This window comes from Danio rerio, chromosome 10 (assembly GCF_052040795.2).
Source record: "Danio rerio strain M-AB ecotype USA chromosome 10, GRCz13ab, whole genome shotgun sequence".
In the NCBI taxonomy this organism is placed as follows: domain Eukaryota; kingdom Metazoa; phylum Chordata; class Actinopteri; order Cypriniformes; family Danionidae; genus Danio; species Danio rerio.
In genome coordinates, this window is record NC_141030.1 from 29,461,524 (window position 1) to 29,481,203 (window position 19,680).

The 19,680-nt window shown below is 34.2% G+C and overlaps 1 protein-coding gene across 14 annotated transcripts in view; it reads right to left on the reverse strand.

The window, feature by feature from the left end:
• postna (periostin, osteoblast specific factor a) overlaps positions 1-19,680 on the reverse strand; it is a 45,634-nt gene that overhangs the window by 12,047 nt on the left and 13,907 nt on the right. For all 14 annotated transcript variants that reach the window (XM_087270693.1, XM_087270686.1, XM_087270698.1 and 11 more), the window contains 15 exons: positions 18,576-18,640; positions 17,905-18,062; positions 17,541-17,705; positions 16,124-16,270; positions 15,803-15,944; positions 10,243-10,455; positions 8,602-8,736; positions 7,583-7,731; positions 7,154-7,290; positions 5,323-5,453; positions 5,090-5,220; positions 1,219-1,321; positions 951-1,018; positions 778-823; positions 530-562 (listed from right to left, as the gene is read on the reverse strand). In XM_087270693.1, the coding sequence (XP_087126819.1) occupies positions 530-562; positions 778-823; positions 951-1,018; positions 1,219-1,321; positions 5,090-5,220; positions 5,323-5,453; positions 7,154-7,290; positions 7,583-7,731; positions 8,602-8,736; positions 10,243-10,455; positions 15,803-15,944; positions 16,124-16,270; positions 17,541-17,705; positions 17,905-18,062; positions 18,576-18,640 (1,823 nt within the window). The remainder of the gene's footprint in view (positions 1-529; positions 563-777; positions 824-950; positions 1,019-1,218; positions 1,322-5,089; positions 5,221-5,322; positions 5,454-7,153; positions 7,291-7,582; positions 7,732-8,601; positions 8,737-10,242; positions 10,456-15,802; positions 15,945-16,123; positions 16,271-17,540; positions 17,706-17,904; positions 18,063-18,575; positions 18,641-19,680) is intronic.

Consider the following 19,680-nt stretch of genomic DNA (forward strand, 5'->3'; position numbering starts at 1 on the left):
ACAGTTATTCGAAGTTAAAATGAAATTAAAATGAAATTAAATAAAGGGCTGCACGGTGGCGCAGTGGGTAGCACATTTGCCTCACAGGAAGAAGGTCGCTGGTTCGAGTCTTGGCTAGGTCAGTTGCCATTTTTGTGTGGAGTTTGCATGTTCTCCCCGTGTTGGTGTGGGTTTCCTCCAGGTGCTCCGGTTTCCCCCACAAGTCCAAAAACATGTGGTACAGGTGAATCGGGTAGGCTCAATTGTCCGTAGTGTATGTGAGTGAATGAGTGTGTATGGATGTTTCCCAGTGATGGGTTGTAGCTGGAAGGGCATCCGCTGCATAAAACATGTGTTGGATAAGTTGGCGATTCATTCAGCTGTGGCAACCCCAGATTAATAAAAGGACTCAGCCGAAAAGAAAATGAAAATAAAGTATACAGTGGTTATACGGAGGTAAAATTAAATTAAATTAAATTAAAAAGTGTTTTTTCAAAGGTGACTAAAAATAATAATAATAAAAAAATACATTAATATAATAATGTATTACCTCTCTCAATGACATGAGTAGTTATTGTCCTCTCTGCAAGACAAGAAAACAACAGTTATTATGAAAAATAAATAAATAAATAAATAAATAAATAAATAAATAAATAAATAAATAAATAAATAAATAAATAAAAAATAAATAAATAAATAAATAAAGCATATCAAATTAATTCCAGATGCTGTTGTTGATGATGTTAGGTTAAGTGTAACTTAAAGACAAAAATGAAAGAAGAATAAAACTAAACTTACTGATAAATGTAAGTGGAATCTCTCGATAGGTGTATCCAGATACAAACTACACACACACACATACAAACACACACACAAAAAAAGATAAAATGCTATGTGTTTGTATGGTGACCATGATGGATCTGTTATATAATGTGAGTCAGTGTTCAGATATGATGTGTGTTCTGCTGTACCTTCAGCTGCATGTATTTGATGAGTCTCTTCAGCAGAATCAATATGTCTTCACGGCCAACTGGCAGATCTGTGAAATGCAGTAAAATTTTCTATTAAGCTCAAGGGACTGTGTCTTATGTCTCAGGAATTGTATGGTTATATAACTGTGGAAAATCCAGGTATTACTACGATAAACTTGATCTACGCAACTGATTTTGACTTTGTGCATCTAAATATATATTTATATATGTGTGTGCATCTAAACACAAATTCCTTGCATAACTTTACCTTGAGGATATAATATGGTTTTCACAACGTGGACTACTCCATTGGATGCCATAAGATCAAAATCTGGAACATCCACTGAATTTACATGGATGGAGTTGTTAACCTAAGTGTAAAATAAAAACAAAAAACATATAATATATATAGTTTATGCATTTCAACATTTAAAATATGAATAAAAAATAAAACAAACATAGATGTGATGATCTTATAAAACACTTCAGTACATACAGACAAGTAAAACAGCTAAACATTTCATTAAAGAGATTAGCTAACCCAAAACAACAAATCTGTCATCATTTACCACTTGTTATTTTAACTTATATCAAACTTAATTTAAGAAATTCCTTCTTCTGCTGTATTTTACAGAATTTTCTCTTACTATATAAACCAATGGCGATCAAAAATAGGTTGTTTTCAATCACAGAGAGGAAAGTTCGTATTTTTGCGATATTTCAAAGGAGACATAAATAGAAAATAACCACATATCATTCAGCCAGTTTCTTGAACTTTCCCCCTTTTATAAGCAAAAGTTTTAGGAATCCTATTAAAACTGTTTGGCATTTCTTATACTGGCCGATTTATACAATTGTAAACAACATAAAACAGAAATATTTTGATGTTCTGATAGTAATTCCTATGTAAAAGAATCACTTCCTGTCCTCAATCTGAGTCTTGCGTGTCATCAGTGACGGCATATAAAAACAACCTATTCAGTAAACTTTAAGTTAACGGTCTCTTAAAGTTTTGGCTCTTAGAATTTACACCTAGAAGTAAAAACACAATATGCGTTAAAATAACAGTAACAGAACCATGTTGCATATTTTGAGATTTTATAAGGGCTGCATTGGAAAGCTCTAAGATGCTGCCATCAGAAGCAGCATTGCAAGGTTGGAAAGCATGAAGGCACATCTGAATTCAAATTCTGCTTCACTTCCTTTCTCTGGAGGTACCTTCTTTTTATCAAATTTCAAAGGCAGCATAGATGTGTCATTTGCCTTCAATATGCCGCAATCCTGAGCATTCTATTTCTGACAGTTAAAAGCTATTGAAAACAAATTACCAGCAATTTTCCGGAAAGGGATCATGTGTGAACAGGCTCTTTTTGAAAATACCAGTAAATTAGTTCCAGAAATTTTCCGGAAAGAGAAGTTGCAACAATATCGGTAATTTGCCGAAATGCTGCTCTGAACGCAGAAAGAAAATTGCAAAAACAAGTGTGCTTACGATTAGAACGAGCTGATGCGAGAAGACTACTCCAGTCAATCAGAACATTCAGACGCTTTCACATCCACGCTTTTTATGAAAATAAAAGCCTTTAAATACTTTTCCAGACACATTTAGGCGCTAGATGTTAGTCAGATAAGGTTTCTATGTTCCTTCTTAATGCCAACAGTGGAAAAATTATCGATAAAATGCTTATGATAAACCGCTGTTTGTTTACCTTCAAACTCTGCTTCAGTTGCTTGATGCGTGTACACGTGAAGCAGCCGGTGAGCGCCAGCTTACGCATATATTATGTACCATCAACCATCAACAAAAGCCCGACCCCTTCTATGTTTACAAAATACATATTCAGTACAAGCACAGTGGTTTAGAAATAATTTCTGGTTAATTATGTCACAATTTATCGGTATTTTGGAATGAATGTGTGAATGGTCTTTTCCGGAAAAATTCATTAACATTCTTGCCTGTATGAACAGCGCTTTTTTGAATCCACCAGTAAAGTCGTTCCAGTAATTTTCTGGATATTTACTATGTGAAAGGAGCTCATGTGCCATTTGGATGTCATTTTATGCACAAATGTATGCTTTTGATTAACTTTTTGATAGCGTTTTCAGATAGAATTTAGTATTGAAGTAAGCAAATATGCCCTTAGATATCACCAAAACTCTCTGTTTTGTTGTGCATGATTAAATCATTATGCTGTCTCAGAAGTCTGTCTGAAATTAGTATTATGAGATGGCTTCATGCAGAAATGCTGCTTCCAGGGTCACTGGCCAGTAAGTAAGCTGCCTTAGCTTTCTGATACAGCCAGTGTTTCAAACAATGTTTATCTCCAAAGAAATACAGTTCAAACCAGTGAACCCCAATCAATTAAAGTATGTCATGTCCAGTTATTTTCAGATGCTAGTTTTAACACTTAATCATTATCATTTTCTGTAGGTCCTTTCACATAAAAAAAAAAAACTGGACAATTCAAGTTGCCCAAGAAGATTTTTCCACAAGATGTGATGTAAAACAAGAATCAGTACTGCCATTTTCGGGAAAGAGAGAGATCAGTGATACACTTGGACGATAGAGTGTGAATCCTGCAAGTGTTTTATCAGAGAGATCTTATTTATTCAGAGTATGTACAGGAACCAGAGAGTGAAACTAAATACCTTTTAAAACCTTTTTTTAAGACTCTTTCCATACATTTTCATACCAATTTTCAACAAGAAACACTGGCGATATTTTAACTTACAGTATATTAACTAAATATACATGTAAGAAACTTATTCAAAGCTAAAACATTATTCATATACTGAATGAAAATCCAATAAATCTAGCTAATTCTGCATATTGGTGCCTATAGAGCTGCAGAAATAATGATGTTGCCTCGGTTACTGCAGTAAACAAAGCAGCATGATGTCAAATCTAGCAGCATTTTATTGATTTCATAAACTACACAGCATCCTGATATTCGCAGATTTAATTCAGGCAAACTTTAGCATACTACAATACACTGCATAATCAGAAATGACATCAAATGTAATACCTTGCAAAATAGCATTTGAGACTTTTTAATAATTTTTAAGGGCCTTAAATAACTGCATTGATTTATCAACTTTTAATACTTTTTAAGACCCCACGGACACCCTGTTATTATTGTTATACTGAAAAAGCCCACACTTCCACCTACAATTGACCATTCCCTTAAATAAATTAAGAAAACTGTTGAAAAGAATGTCGATGACATCAAACTTACATCAACAGTGCTAATATCAGTTTTTATCTCAGGAAGTAGCAGACCTATTGTTCCAGCTTTTAGAGGGAGTTACGGATGGAGATTTGATCTATGCAGGGTTTGATTGATGGCAGCAAACTGTCTGGAAGTGATGACCTTATTACTGTAGCAATTCTCTGATTCAGACACAACAAACCCTGTGGACCCTTAGTAGTACACATGAGATGATTTATGCTTCTTATTATCAAGTTCATGCTGAATGCTAACCAGTTGGTCTCCTGTACAGGATTTACGTGAATGGCCTGGATTTGGTTCATGGAATTTTTTGAGAACAGACACAGGAAACTTGTGCTGCGTCTAATTGTGTCGTCTGACGATAACAGCATGTCAGGTTTTTCCTTTCTGGTGCTACAAAAATATTAGCATTGGCCCAAATGTAAAAGTCACTCTTTCAGAGAGTCGAACAGTTTTATTGGGGAGTGTGAAAACATTAATCATGTGACTGGAAAAGCTAATTATTGGTCACTTTTAACAATCGCTTTTAGGAAAAAGGCTGACATTTGAGGAAGCGGCTACATTTTTTGCTAATTGTGGCATTGAATGAGGTCCTTAAAACCTCAACTAGTACAAATTTTATCTAAATATAACTGTGCACAGGGCGGCGTGGTGGCGCAGTGGGTAGCGATGTCGCCTCACAGAAAGAAGATCACTGTTTTGAGCCTCGGCTGGATCAGTTAGCATTTCTGTGTGAAGTTTGCATGTTCTTTCCGTGTTCACGTGGGTTTCATGCGCTGTAGATGAATTGGGTAAGCTAAATTGTCCGTAGTGTATGAGTGTGAATGAGAGTGTATGGGTGTTTCCCTGTGAAGGGTTGCAGCTAGAAGGGCATGCAGAAAATTAATGAACGAATAACTGTCTACTTACAGACAGCACTTGAAGGTTGTTTCCCTGTATGGTCTTGAGGAGGTTGGTCACTCCACCCTCCAGACCTCCGTTAATAAAGATGCCGTTGCTGAAGTGATACAGCAGGATTGTTCTGAGAACATTGATGTCACCTGGATAACAAACAGCCACAGTGTGAATGGACAATAGACTAAGCAAAAGTTGATCACGTCACAGAAATATTGTTGAAAATAATAACGATTAAAAAGATTTACTTTTTAAAAGAGCAAGGTCATCCTTTGTCAGAGAGCCAAAGGCAGCATCTATGGGAGCAAAGAGTGTGTAGGATCCATCCTGCTTGAGAAGATCTGTCAGTCCAGCACTCTCCATCAGAGATAGGAAGATTCTGGAAAGATTTAGACAATTGGTGGATTATAATTTTTTATTTTTATTTCAATGTTTAAATACAATACTATAACTAGTGTCCAGCATAAATTAGTATACCCCTCAGATCTCTCTTTTCATTTATTATATTTTCTATAGGATACTATACAATATTATGTTTGTGTATAAACAATCAATACCACAATACCATCAATACCACAGCCAAATCTGGAATTACTCTAACAAAATAACTAAAGATCCTAGTACAAACATTTGTACTCCTTTGTATGTTAGGGAAAATAGGAAGAAAAAATATGAATAAAGAGGATACATGAGGATTATTATTATTAAGAATTACTATTATTAATAAAGAAGATTAATAAATAAATAAAAACTAAAGAATTTATTTGACATTCAAACTAAATCTCAATATTTTTGTGAGAATAAGAATCTTTTACATTTAGTTGAAGTCAGAATTATTAGCCCCCCTGTATTTTTAGCCCCATGTATTATTAGCCCCCGATTATTTTTTTCCTCAATTTCTATTTAACGAGAACATTTTTTTCAACACATTTCTAATCATAATAGTTTTAATAGCTCATCTCTAATAACTGATTTATTTGATCTTTGCCATGATGACAGTAAATAATATTAGACTAGATATTTTTCAAGACATTTCTATACAGCTTAAAGTGACATTTAAAGGCTAAACTAGGTTAATTAGGTTAACTAGGCAGGTTAGGGTAGATAGGCAAGTTATTGTATAATAATGGTTTGTTCTGTAGACTATCGAAAACAAATATAGCTTAAAGGGGCTAATAATTTACCCTTAAAATAGTTTTTAGAAAAAATTAATTTTTATTCTAGCAGAAATAAAACAAATAGGAAAAAATATTATCAGATATACTGTGACAATTTCCTTGCTCTGTTAAACATCATTTGGTAAATAATTAAAAGAGAAACAAAATTTAAAGGGGGATAATAAATCTGACTTCAACTGTATACTATCATTAGTAAAATTACATGTAGGGTATGTTATTTATTTATTTATGATTATAATTTTTAATGTAATTTCTTTACTAAAAACTCCATTAACACCATTAGAAATGGTTAATCAACTAATTAGCCTTATCTTATTAATGTAAAGGTGTCTTTCAATCTGGCTATCACTGCAAGTATATTTCAACCCTGTGGAAAGCATTAAATATATGTACTTAACAAAAAGTAATAAATTTTCTTTTTTAATGAAAATTTCATTTGACATTCATATATTGCTTTCAAAAACATTTTATACTATTACATGATAAAATGACTTTTTACAAAAACACTGTATATTGCATAAGCTTACAGGTTCACTGCACTGATTTACATCTATAAATTAAAGTTATGAACATTTTTATATCAAGATTATAAGTTACTATTTGCATTCATTTCAAACCATAAATCTTCTACATATATAGAATTGAAATGCAATAACACCTTGTATGCATCTTTTATATATTAAGCTTTCTGTTTTCACTAGCTTTTAAGTATTTTCATTAAAGTATTAAAATTTTAAGAAAGGAAAATAATTTATACACTTATAAAACGTTAACATTTTAATTGAACATTTATTTTTTTATTTTCCAAGCAACATATTTCAGAAATTGATTTTACCATGGTTAATTGTAGTTAACTACTCTATAATAACATAGCCTCATTAGAGAACTTTAAGCTTCTTACTTGAAGCGTCCATCTTTCAGGAGCAGCTCATAGATAGTGGTTTCAGGCATCTGGATCAGTGAACTCATGAGATGAAGAGCTCCATTACTGCCTTCTCTACTACCACGAACCATACAGGCATTCTCAATACACACAGCCTAATACACACACACACACACACACACACACACACACACACACACACACACACACACAAAGAGGAGAATTAAATTATTCTTGTGTTTTGGACACTTTACAGAGTGTTGAGAAATAAAATAGTCAGACCAGGATACATTTCAGATCTACAAACTCACCTGAAGAAAATAAACAAGAGTATAAAACTTAACTGCCAAAGAGTAGAGCCATAAAGTGTTTTAAAAAGTGGTTGTTTTCACAGTAATTGTTTGCAGGTCCTCTAATGCTCTTTCTATTGGAGGGTTTGTCTCTCACCGTGCGATATATGAAGACTCTAAGCATTTTTCCTCCGAGCGTCTCAAGCAGCTGGCCGTTGTACAGGTCTCTCAGAGAGACCTTGAGTTTCACAATGTGGTTTTCCAGAATAATCTTCAGGAGACGCTGATCCATAGACATGACCTCATCTGTGTGACAGGTGATGAGCAAATACTATAAATTGTTAAGGTGGTTTAAGTAGGAATGTGTGGCCTTCAGAAGTAATAGACTGAAGATGAAACAACATTCTATATCTTTTGTCACTTTATGTTGTTAAAGTGTAATGCTAAAATGTCCATAATGATAAAAAAACACAAATAAAACATAATCCTGGACTACAACCCAAGTCATAAGAGTAAAGTGTTTTTAAATTAAGATTTATACATCATCTGAAAACTTAATATTTATGTTTTCATTTGATGTAAAAACTTTTTGAAATCTGAAATCTGAGGATGCAAAAAATCTAATAATTAAGATCATTGCCTTTGAAAACGGACAAATTAAGTTTTTAGCAAGGAATTTTTTTTCCAAAATAGTTTATACTTACATGGAACATGATTTTAATATCCTAATGATTTTTGCAGATAAAAATAAAATCAATCACTTGACTTTTTTAATATTTGGGCATTTGCAACATAATACAATGCAAGAGATTTTGGGTCCAGGGTCACATATAGGGTATGTACAGAAGCAATCAGAAGAGTTAAAGTAATTAACGCATTGAAGATAAAATGGTAAACTTTATTCTATATATTTCTTTCACTTCTGTTAAGTTGAAGTCTCCTGCTAAAATGTCAAAGACAAAAAAAAAAAAAACACAAAAAAGTCTGAAAACCTAATCATTTGTTTTGACATTTAAAAGGTTAGATTTGTCTTGGATTTGTCATCATGGGATTATAGTAAAACAAAATGTCTAAAGGGAACCATCAAAACATAGAGTGATGAAGTCCTACTAGGAAGTTACTTTCATATCTCAATAGAAATGTCCTGTATTTGCTCATAGAGTCACGAGGTCTCACCAGAGAAGGCTCCGTTCAGTGGCGCAAGTACAGTGTATTCAGTCTCAGGCTGCAGGGCGGCAGAAAGACCAAGTTCAGACACCATGTCACTGAAGACACTCTGCGATTTGCCCACAAGCTCCATCACCTGCTTTGCTGTCATTCATAGAGAAAATACACATCAACCTCAGTTTGAGATTTACATGATATAATAGTAACATTAAATTTGCACGAGTAGATGGGAGTTTACATGTTTTGTTGGTGAGCTATTCCTGAAATTTACTTAGGGTAATAGCAAAGGACCACAAATCCAAAAGTATAGATGTCATCACCAGCAAGTTGTGCACTGGACTGATATTCTATATTATCATATAGTGAAGGTAAACGCTCTCACTTTTCCTTTAGTTAGGAATGAAAAAAGAAGCAGCAAACCCCTTGGGAATTCGTTTGTGTTACAGTTTTGTGGAATGGCATAAAGCCGATTGACTTCCTTTGTTTCCAAAGTTCAGATCTGCTTCCAGTGTTTAGATCAGCGCAGATCGGTTCATGCGCCTTTGACTTTCATAATTTATATTCTGGCTTTATTGTCGACTTTGTTGTAAATAAACTACAAAAAAAAAAATATATATATATATTTTCTAAATCTTCCCTTTACCTGCCTCTCAGTCACATTCCACACTGATAGGCCTGTTAGAGGAAGGCCTGTTCTTATTTCATTGTGAAAATCACCATTAATATTCATGACATTGACACAAAAAAAGTCTCATGAAGGTTAAATCAATAAATAGTTTGATTCAAATGTGTAGGCAGGGTGATTTTCAAATTGTTTAGTAAGAAGTTTTCCAATGTTTTTGCAGAAACATATCAGCAAAACTTTTTTATATAACAATTTACGCTATTAACTACTAGCATATTACCTGCCTATCATTAAGACATTAACTTTCATTAACGTTTATTAGTTAACGGTTATGGTTAGGGTTAGAATCCAGAATAGGTTTAGGGTTACATGCATGTGCAGTAATTAGGCATGATTAATTGTAACTACTATAGCAAGTATATTAACAAGTGTAACAAGGTTTACATACACTGTCATTAGACTTCAGCCATAAGTATATCTACTGTATAAGAAACTGAAAAAAGCTCAGATGTCAGGGTATGTCAAAACATATCAGTTCTCAGTTGCTAAAATAACATTTGAGATGATGGGCAGAAAGATTTTTCTGTTGATTATACTGTGCTCATGTCTTGGAATTAATATAATTAGTTTTTAATTACTGTAATTTTTTATCATTTGTTTTAAAACTGTTAATGTCTAAACATACAGCAATTAAACTACAATGGTCATGTGTTAGAATGGTCACAACTAGAATATTACAAGTAGTTACTGGATCTGCAAGAACATGAACATACTTGGAATTAGGGTAATTACGATAATTCACATTGTGAATAGTGTACATCTTTAGTCCAGTTAGTCAATTACATTATCTGAGATTATTTGTGGCGAATCATGAAATGTGTTTCCATCATACTGTATTTGCATACTTATCATGTCCACCTGAATAAGACCATACCTTTTAATGCACATTTAAAACTCTATGCACAACTTGGAGTTACCTTTCAGCTTTATAGTATTTGATCACTCAGACACACGCATCGCCTTACCTGAGTCAGGCATAAGCACCTGGTCGATCAGATGAATGACACCATTGCTGGTGACAATGTCTTTCTTGAGCACCATCTTGATTCCGTTGACAGTAAGGCTTTCACCATCACATCCAATCTCAATATTACTGCCCTCAAGAGTCCCATAGATGGAGCCTGCCATAATGGCCTCAGAGCACTGGACTGAGTTCAGGAGGTGGTACTTCAAAATAGCTTGCAAAAATAACCAGTACAAGGGAAATTGAGAAAGGTTAAGTGACAAATTGAAGCATAAACATTGCAGTGACCCAAACTGCTAAAACGACTTTATCGTCATTCCCAGGCATTATGCTATAGCCCTCAAGAGACAATTAAAATCACAGAAGCTGCATGTTGTGCAGTGGGACATCCGCCCAGTTCTTCCTGTGCGGGGGAAACTGGTGGAGAATTGAGCCTCTTACATCAACTGTGATATCACTTTCCCAGCAGCATATGTTGCCAGTTTCCTGCATCTGTTTAAGCAGTATAGTCAATTCAATTCTTATTTATTTCTAAAGTGCTTTGCTTTTTACAATGCAGATTGTGTCAAAGCAGCTTAACACAGATTACGAAAAGGGAGTAAAAGCCATCATATTTCAAACTATGTAACATTTAATTCAGGCAGGAAGGAGAGTAGTGTAGAATGCTGGTGCAGTTCTAGTAAATTAAAAAGGCTTTAGTTCAGTTTAGTATAAATGTTGAAATGTTAAACTGTTGAAGTTCAGTATATGCTTAGTCCACTTTTGGGTTTTTTGGGATCGGTTGCTCTGTTAATCGCTGCTGTCTGGCTGTACGTCTAGCTTAGCTTGTCTTGCCCTGCCTGAAATTCAAATTTAAATTTTTAGTTATAAAAAGTTCCTTAAATCAAAACTTAGTTAATAGCTCCATTATTATTAAAATACCACTATATGGACATCATGTTAGCAGTAAGGGAATGCTTTAAATGCTTTGACAAACCAAAATCTAAACTATTAATTTATTCATTCATTTTCCTTCAGCTTAGTCCCATATTTATCAGAGTTCGCCACAGCGGAATGAACCGCCAACTGTTCCAGCAAATGTTTTACACAGCAGACACCCTTTCAGCTGCAACCCAGAACTGGGAAACACCCATACAGGCCTATTCACACTCATACTCATACACTACGGCCAATTTTGTTTACTCAATTCACTTATAGCACGTCTTTGGACTGTGGGGGAAACTAGAGTAAACCCACAGGGGAGAACATGTAAACTCCACACAGACATGAACCAGTGACCTTCTTGCTGTGAGGCGACAGTGCCAACCACTGAGCCACCATGCCGCCCCAAATCCAAATCAAAACCATGTTTCTAAGACATTATTAAAAACAGCCTTCTCTGACTCTACAGTTTACAACATGGGCTACTGGGTCAATGCACCCTTGAGATGGCCTCAGCACACTTCCAGAAGATGACTAACTTAGTCCCATTGTCTGGTCAGAACATTATGCTGAGCTCTCTCCCACAACACTTGCTTGACTATATTCGCACATTGGTTTTTGGTTCCAAACCACAATGCATTTGCTTTATAACCTTGGCATCTGATTACCCCTGTTAGGCAACAACTAACCAGAGAATAGACGGATGCCTGCTCACTTCACTTTTGCATTTTTGTACTTTGTTTCATTCCAAAAGTGCCAAAACAACAAGTATATGCATCTGTTATTTACAGATTTAAAGCAAGGGTTCAAAAAACATTAGCAGAATTTAGAAATACATTTTCTTTACAGTAAACACAAAACAAATACAGTTTGATCAATTAATAGCAGCTTACTGCCACGAATGCATTCACAATAGAAGCAAACTACTGGTGTTCACAAGATCTGTATCAGTTCACAGGTGCATGCTGGAACCAGGGTTTCAAACTGCATATAAAATTTGGACATTCAGGAAAACTTAAACTAAGATTTTTGAATCTGAATAAGTCACTGATGTCAAAAAAATCGTATAAGTCTAAAATGATAAAAGACAAAAAAATATGTCAATTTATTGGTAATGAAAAGTGTCAACCCTGAAGACAACTTTTTGAAACTGCTTGAATTATTTAACTACTTAATAAATTGCCAAAGTTTTTGAAATGTTATTTGGGACATTCAAAATGGCATATTGTTTGATTAAGTACTTATTATAACAGAGCAATTTATCGTATCGAGCAATATCTCGTTTTTAATAATTGTAATATGTAATGTAATGTAATATGTAATGCATAATGTGGCCATTATCACCAGAACCAGATACGTCACTTTACTGCCATTTACAGATCCTCTCCCATGGCACTGACATATAGTAATTCTTATGCGTGTTTCAGAGATAGTATGACACATGGTTACCTTTTGATACTCACAAAAAACATAAAAAAATTTAACAAAATCTTTAGGCTTGTCCATATTTGAGCTTATATTTCCAAATATGAGCTGGAACAGTGTTACTTTTTTTAGAGAATATAGTGAATTTGGACTCTTTTCACATCCTTTTTGCCCACTTTATTATAGAAATATGCTATGTCAGATGCTAAACTTAAGTCAAAATGTTTGTGATCTTGTGGGCATTATCGATACAGTACATGCAAGCACAAAACTGAAGGACCTCATATAGTGCACAACTTGGAAAAGGCCAAAGATGCTTTAAGAGCCAGAAATGATGTAATCCTAAGATTAAACTGAACATCTGTGTGGTCTCTTCATGCTAGACTAAAATGTGCCATACTAAAATATAAATTTAAGCAGAAAAATACACAAGAAAATCAGTTTTATGTGCCTTTGTCTTCTAATTCAAAGTCCTGATGCCCGATCTGCTCTACTGAATTGGATTTTTTTCTAATGACATTCACACAAGAGGGTTACTAAGATAAATAGCTGTATGTTTACATGAAAGCTAAAGTTTGCTTTGAATAAACCTCTTTATGTATATAATGATTTTCCTATAATGCTAATCTCAGTCATCTACAAGGTCACACAGATTAGATTAGACTAGTAGACCCTCTTCTTAGTCAATATTGGCTTCCTTTTGTCTGGGTCATGGGGAAAACAGACATACTTTTTGTCTGTTACAACACCCACATTCGTCTGACCACGAGATACCTAATCTTATTCCCCAGAATCAGAAGTACTGTTTAACATCTAAGCATTTCCCATCGAAACTCTTTAACCAGGGTTTAACCAAACTTGATTTTGGATCCTCACGTGGCTGCAGCCAGATCTGGTGTTTGCCCACTGTCTGAGAATGTGCCACGGCTGGGATCAGAAAGCATTTGTGGAGTTCACTTAAATTTGCTGGGCTCTCGATTCTGTTGAGATGATGTTTTTTTCATCCTCTGCACGTGCAAATACAGTACACTGGAGTTTGGATTTTTTTTTAAATACACTGACAAAGTCTGAACAAAAATACACTGTGAAACATTACATCTAAAATAACTGTTTCTATTTGAACAATAAAACAAAGATATTTTTCAAGACTCTTGAGAATAATGTCTAATTAACAAGCTTTTATTTGAAACCAATCTTTTGAATTACACATATTTTGTTTCATTAAAAAAAAGAATGCATTCTTGCTGAATATAAAGCTTTTTGCATTAAAAAGTATCTTAATGTAATGTAGTAATCTGATTAATGTAGTCTGATTGTTCATGCTGACAAAATGTTTTTCTGACAAAAATCCAACACTAAAAATAAAGTTGAAAAAATAATTTATAGAGTGTATTAAATGGTGTTGAAACTGACTTTGGGTGAATTGCTAATAAACTCTTTAGAAACATGTAAACAGTACCAGATTAGTTTTTTTTTTTTACTTCCAGTAACAACAGAGTCTTTTTTAGCCCTAAATAGAAAGGTTCTATAACCATATTGCAGGTGTATACTGTTCATGTAATCTTAAAGGCATTTTATAGACTATTTGTTAAAAAAAATTGTAACACTTTAGTTTAGAACACAATTCAGATTATTAACAAACCATTAAAGGTGCTGTAGGTGATTGGCTTTAGAAACATTTGTTGTTGTGCTGGTTGAAAGTCTTATCACATTCCAATAGTGATGATTAAAGTAGATGATCTAAATGTATTTATATGTATTTTTATATTCTGGGTAAGATATAAGACTAAAAAATGTTTAACCAATTACAATTTGTCAGGCCGACAATTTCCATAATTCTGATAAGTAGTCCAAATTGTCTGTCAACAAATATAATTTTGAACAATCTCCACATCTGTAATGCAGATTCGCCATTTGCGCATGCCATGCGCCGCACATTCATGTGCACACGAGTCATAGTGGTAAAAACAAATGCTGATCAAAACTTTTTTTAAAATCTGAATAAATATTGGAGTTTCTTTTGCATGCTGAAGGAAGGATGACACCATAGCTGAAGTATTCCTTTTAGACAGGTAATGTTCAGCTTTAAAAGTATTTTATGCAAAGCGGATGTAGATTGTGTGTTATGAATGGATAACATGCATGAAAGTGTAGTTCAGCCACTAAAATCTTCTGGTGAAAGACGGATGTGACTATTTTCAGTTTCATAAGGGACCTTTTACAGCATCAATAATGTAGATTTTTATTTAGTTTAGTAACAAAACATTAGCAAATAGCGCTACTCCGCCTAGCCTGCTTTACAGAGGTGAAGTTGCTTTTATATTCACATCACATTGGTTCATTTTTAAACATCGACAACCTGTGATGCGCTCCCTATATTGTTTACCATGCTATGAAATAGCATGTTTGTATGGCTTAGTAATCAGTGTAATTCCGCCAGTCAATCACTAAAATACAGTAGTCGCTTTGGGACAAAGCGCTTGAGAGATTGAGACCAGCTATCCTTGCATGCATAAAATATTGCACATTATGACAAGTTTTTCTTGCTACACAACTGAAAAAGTGCTAGATATAATACATTTTTTTATTCAGCATTGTAGAATTATAAAAGTTACTATAAAGTTAACACTAAAAAAAAGTTTTCTAACTGGCAAATAACACAAACTAGTAGGTTGTCTGTGGTCATCTTTAAGGTGCATGCGTTAGTCTTTCAGAAGGCTTGGCTTTGGACAGCAGTGGAGGGACTGTGTTTCAAAGATATTATGCTAACCGGTTAGCATTGTGGCAGATCACCGACTACACCATTAACTGATAATACTAGCATAAAAACCAGGGAATAAGTCAATAGCATGAATTGTCACCTAAACTAACATGTTGCCAATAAAATCAGTGCTTTTGTATTATATAAAACATTTTTCACCTCCAGTAAATTAATAATCAAGAAGCTTTGAAGATATTTTTTTACTATTTTGACTAAGATTATATATGTAAAAAAATTTAAAAGATGGGAATAAAGAACCTTAAAATGTAACACAAAGAACCATTTCAGACAAAAACAGTTCTTCAATATGGTTCTAAATAGATCTGCAGGAATATGAAGCATCTTTGTTCAGAGGGTAGCTTTGACCAAAGTCCCTCAACAGGAATCCCATACTTGATACTTTCTCAATGATGATTTTGGTCTAACAGAATGTAGGTACAGTATTTAGATTTACCTTGAATCACAGTTTGGTCACTCATTAATCTTTCCAGGGCATCGGCGTTAATCTTGTCAAAGGCTTCGTTGGTTGGAGCAAACAGTGTGTAGTGTCCAGGCTCACCAAGCTGGTCTTGGAGATCTGCACTCACTACAACTCCCTATCAAACACAATACAATTTAATGTTTTTTTTTTTGTGTGTGTGTGTAGAAAAAGCTCAAAGTAAACGCATATTTTATATTTGGATCATCTTTGCTGGGCTCCTATCAAAAGACCATCAACTCTCCAGAGAGCTATGCTCACATTCATTTAGAAAATAAGGATTATGATAACACGTACACTTAGTGAAGACAGATCATCATTGGTTTCAATCACATCCTTGATTGTTTGGCTTACGACGCTGATGACCCGGTCAATGACATGCACAACTCCATTAGTGGCCACCTGATTGCCGTGAATGATCCTGGCACAGTTCACAGTGACAACCTGCAAACCATTGAAGCAGAGGAAGGGATGCTTACTTGCATTATATAAAGTTTTTCATCAAAATATCTTTATTTCTTCAGTGGAACACAAATGAAGATATCAAGGTTTGGAACAACAGGAGCGAGAATAATATGTTTACTTGAGGTCCTGTCCAAAATCCTAAATTAAAAATGATACATTTGGTGGTTTGTACAGTCATTTTGCAACACATAATCATTGGAAATGTCTACATTTATGTGAAAATGCTAAATCTTACTTTGACATACAATTGAATACAGTTTCTAGGTAAAATGAATGCTACAGGGCAGTACGACAACAACAACGTCTGTTCCATATAATTAGGAATATTTAAAGAGACATATTATCGACAGTTCTTTGAACTTCAGGCGACGTGGTGGCTCAGTGGTTAGCACAGTCACTTCAAAGCAAGAAGGTCACTGGTTTGAGCCCCGGTTAGGTTAGTTAGCATTTCTTGTGTGGAGTTTGCATGTTCTCCTCATGTTCATGTGGGTTTTATCCGTGTGCTCCGGTTTCCCCAAATAAAACACCACAAATAAAAACCACAAAACAACCTAACGATTGGTAGGATTAGTAAACAAACATGTTTGCCTCACCTACTTTATCTATCTCTATATGTACAACTTTTCTGGTGTGGTCAGTTTGCTCAGTAACTAACTTATATTGTTAGCTTAGAACTCGCGAAAAGCTTATAAATGTTTAAAGGAGTAACATCATACATGCACACAATAACATGCTGGAGTTTTAATAGGACTAAATGATGGCAGATTTAACTCTCTAAATGATCGCTGGGTCTTTTATTACATTACGTTGTAGTTATTAACTAATTCAAAAATAATACAAGTAGCAATGTTCTAATTAAAGCTGAACTAAACTAAAATAATACATTTAGACTAAAAAGTTAAAGTCAAAATAAGTTAAACTGATAAAAATCACTAAAATTAGATTACATTCATAAAAAAAGAAAAGCTGAAACCACACACACACACACACACACACACACACACACACACACACACACACACACACACACACACACACACACACACACACACACACACACACACACACACACACACACACACACACAAAAGATAAAATATCATTTCTAAAACCGAAACCTAAATAAAAGGAAAATTGAAAATCTTAAAATGAATATATTCAAAATATTTATAAATATGACATAAATAACTACAATACAATAGCATGCTTTCATTCACACACAGTGAATCAGAAGGAAAGAGAAACATACTCCATTGGAGTAGTGATTGATATGGAGGCCTTGTTTGTTAAACATGGACTCCAGGGTCATATCATTCTTCAAGTCCTTGGTGAGAAACCGTTTGTTGACCATGTGATAGTGAAGTGCATTGTAAAGCTCAGTGTTTCCACGGCTGATCACAGCAGCCTTCGATGCCTGCAAATATAAAGACATTGATCAATCGTGAGAGCTTTGCACTGGGAAAAAATCTGAAAAGCATGACTACATGTTCCTGAATTTATTTCTTTTGAATAAGTTCCACTGAGAGCTCCAACATGCTTATTAGTAACACACACACATTGGATCAGCGATTTAAACAGCATGCAAATACTGCGGCTTGAAAGAAGTGACTCACAGGATCTAACTCTTCCCAGGCATCGTCACTGGGCGCAAACATTGTATAAGATCCTTCTCCCGCAATTTCTTCCCTCAGTTTGGATTGATCCGCATATTGCTGAGTGGTTTTGGCTTTTACCAGATCCAAGGTGCCATAAACGCTGTCAATGGGGGCCACTGGGTGAAAGAGCAAAGTTTACAGAGTTCACATTAGCACAAAGACTCTCATGTAGGTTTCCAGCAAATAGACAGAGTAACAATACAACACATAATCCAAAGTCAGGCTCCATTCAGAAGATGTGAACCTTCAAGACTAGCTGTGGCACATTAACCTCATGTTTAACTATACAGCCAGCTGGATTCAGGTCTTATTTATAGAACAAAATCTAAGGTTCTCCTCTGCTGAACTCCAAGTCAATGAATAACCTGACATTTAATCCAAGCATGACCTTAAAATGAAGTCGAATGTGCAATAATAGTTGGCAAATACCAATATAAATAACTATATATATTAAAGTTCAGCATTGAATTTTAAAGTATTTGTACAACAGACACCTCATGATTTGCAGTTAATGAGTGGTGGATGATAAGCCAAGCAAAATATTACACAAATCTACTACTAACCACTCTGGCGATCATAATATAAAATACTATCTAATATCGGTATTCCTGATATGAATAAATTCAGACCTGCAGGGCACCCACGTTTCCCTTCTAACTTCATGTAACCTGGGCAGCACTCATATAAGACAATCCTGCAGAGAATAAAGACAGAATATAGATTAAAATAGAAGCATTTAGTACATCAAATTAAAATCACACCCTGCCAATTGGTGTATGATGTAAATATTTTTATTTTTTTGTAATAAATGAAAGTAACTGAAATTTTGTACTAATTCAGTTCAGAAAACGGACGTGCTTAATTATTTAAGGATGTTGTGTTGATATTTAAATGTGTACAGATGCGTCTTCTGCATATAAAACATTTGTTCTACCATCTGGACTTTTATCTCAGTTAGTTTTGAACTTTTCCACATTCTTTTTTTAAAGCCGAGTGTAGCAAAAACTGATGGACTCAATGCCTGAATTAGGACACACATTTATCTAATTAAGAAAAAAATAATAATATTTTGCATAATGTATGCAAAGTACACTGTTTATACAGGTTCCACATATTTCAAATGAATGTGAATTTCTGTTGATTTTCAGTAAGTGAACAATTATAATAAATAAATAATAAAATAAATAAATAAGAAGCAAATGCCCTGTTTACACCTGGTATACAAATGTATTTTGGATAATTGGTTCAGAAGTAGAGAAAAGAAACACATTCTCATCTCTTTTGTTCACTTTCATGAGAGGAGGGTTTATGGCCTATTGTACACTATTGACAATTTCCTGTAGAATCTACAGTAATTTGATGGCAGCAGTTCGCCAGTAACTTACTGTAAATCTATTATAATATACAGGAAAGTTTCACAATGCAACTTTAAAATACAATAACATACTGCATAACTCTCCTACAGTAAAAAAAAGAGTTCATTTTATGGCTTTGCGATTTGGCCTAAAATAAAAATCTTGATTGATTGAACATTTTAACTCGATTGCAATTAATGAAGGATTTTTTTTTATATTTATTTATTTATTTATTTATTTATTTTATGTTTTTGCCCTCATAGTTCACTGATAAGTTTTTTTTATTACAAGTGAGAGATTTCTCAGCGAAAGGTGCATTACTTGATTTTAAAATAATTGAAGGAAACAATCTCACAATCTAATATCTATGATTATTTAT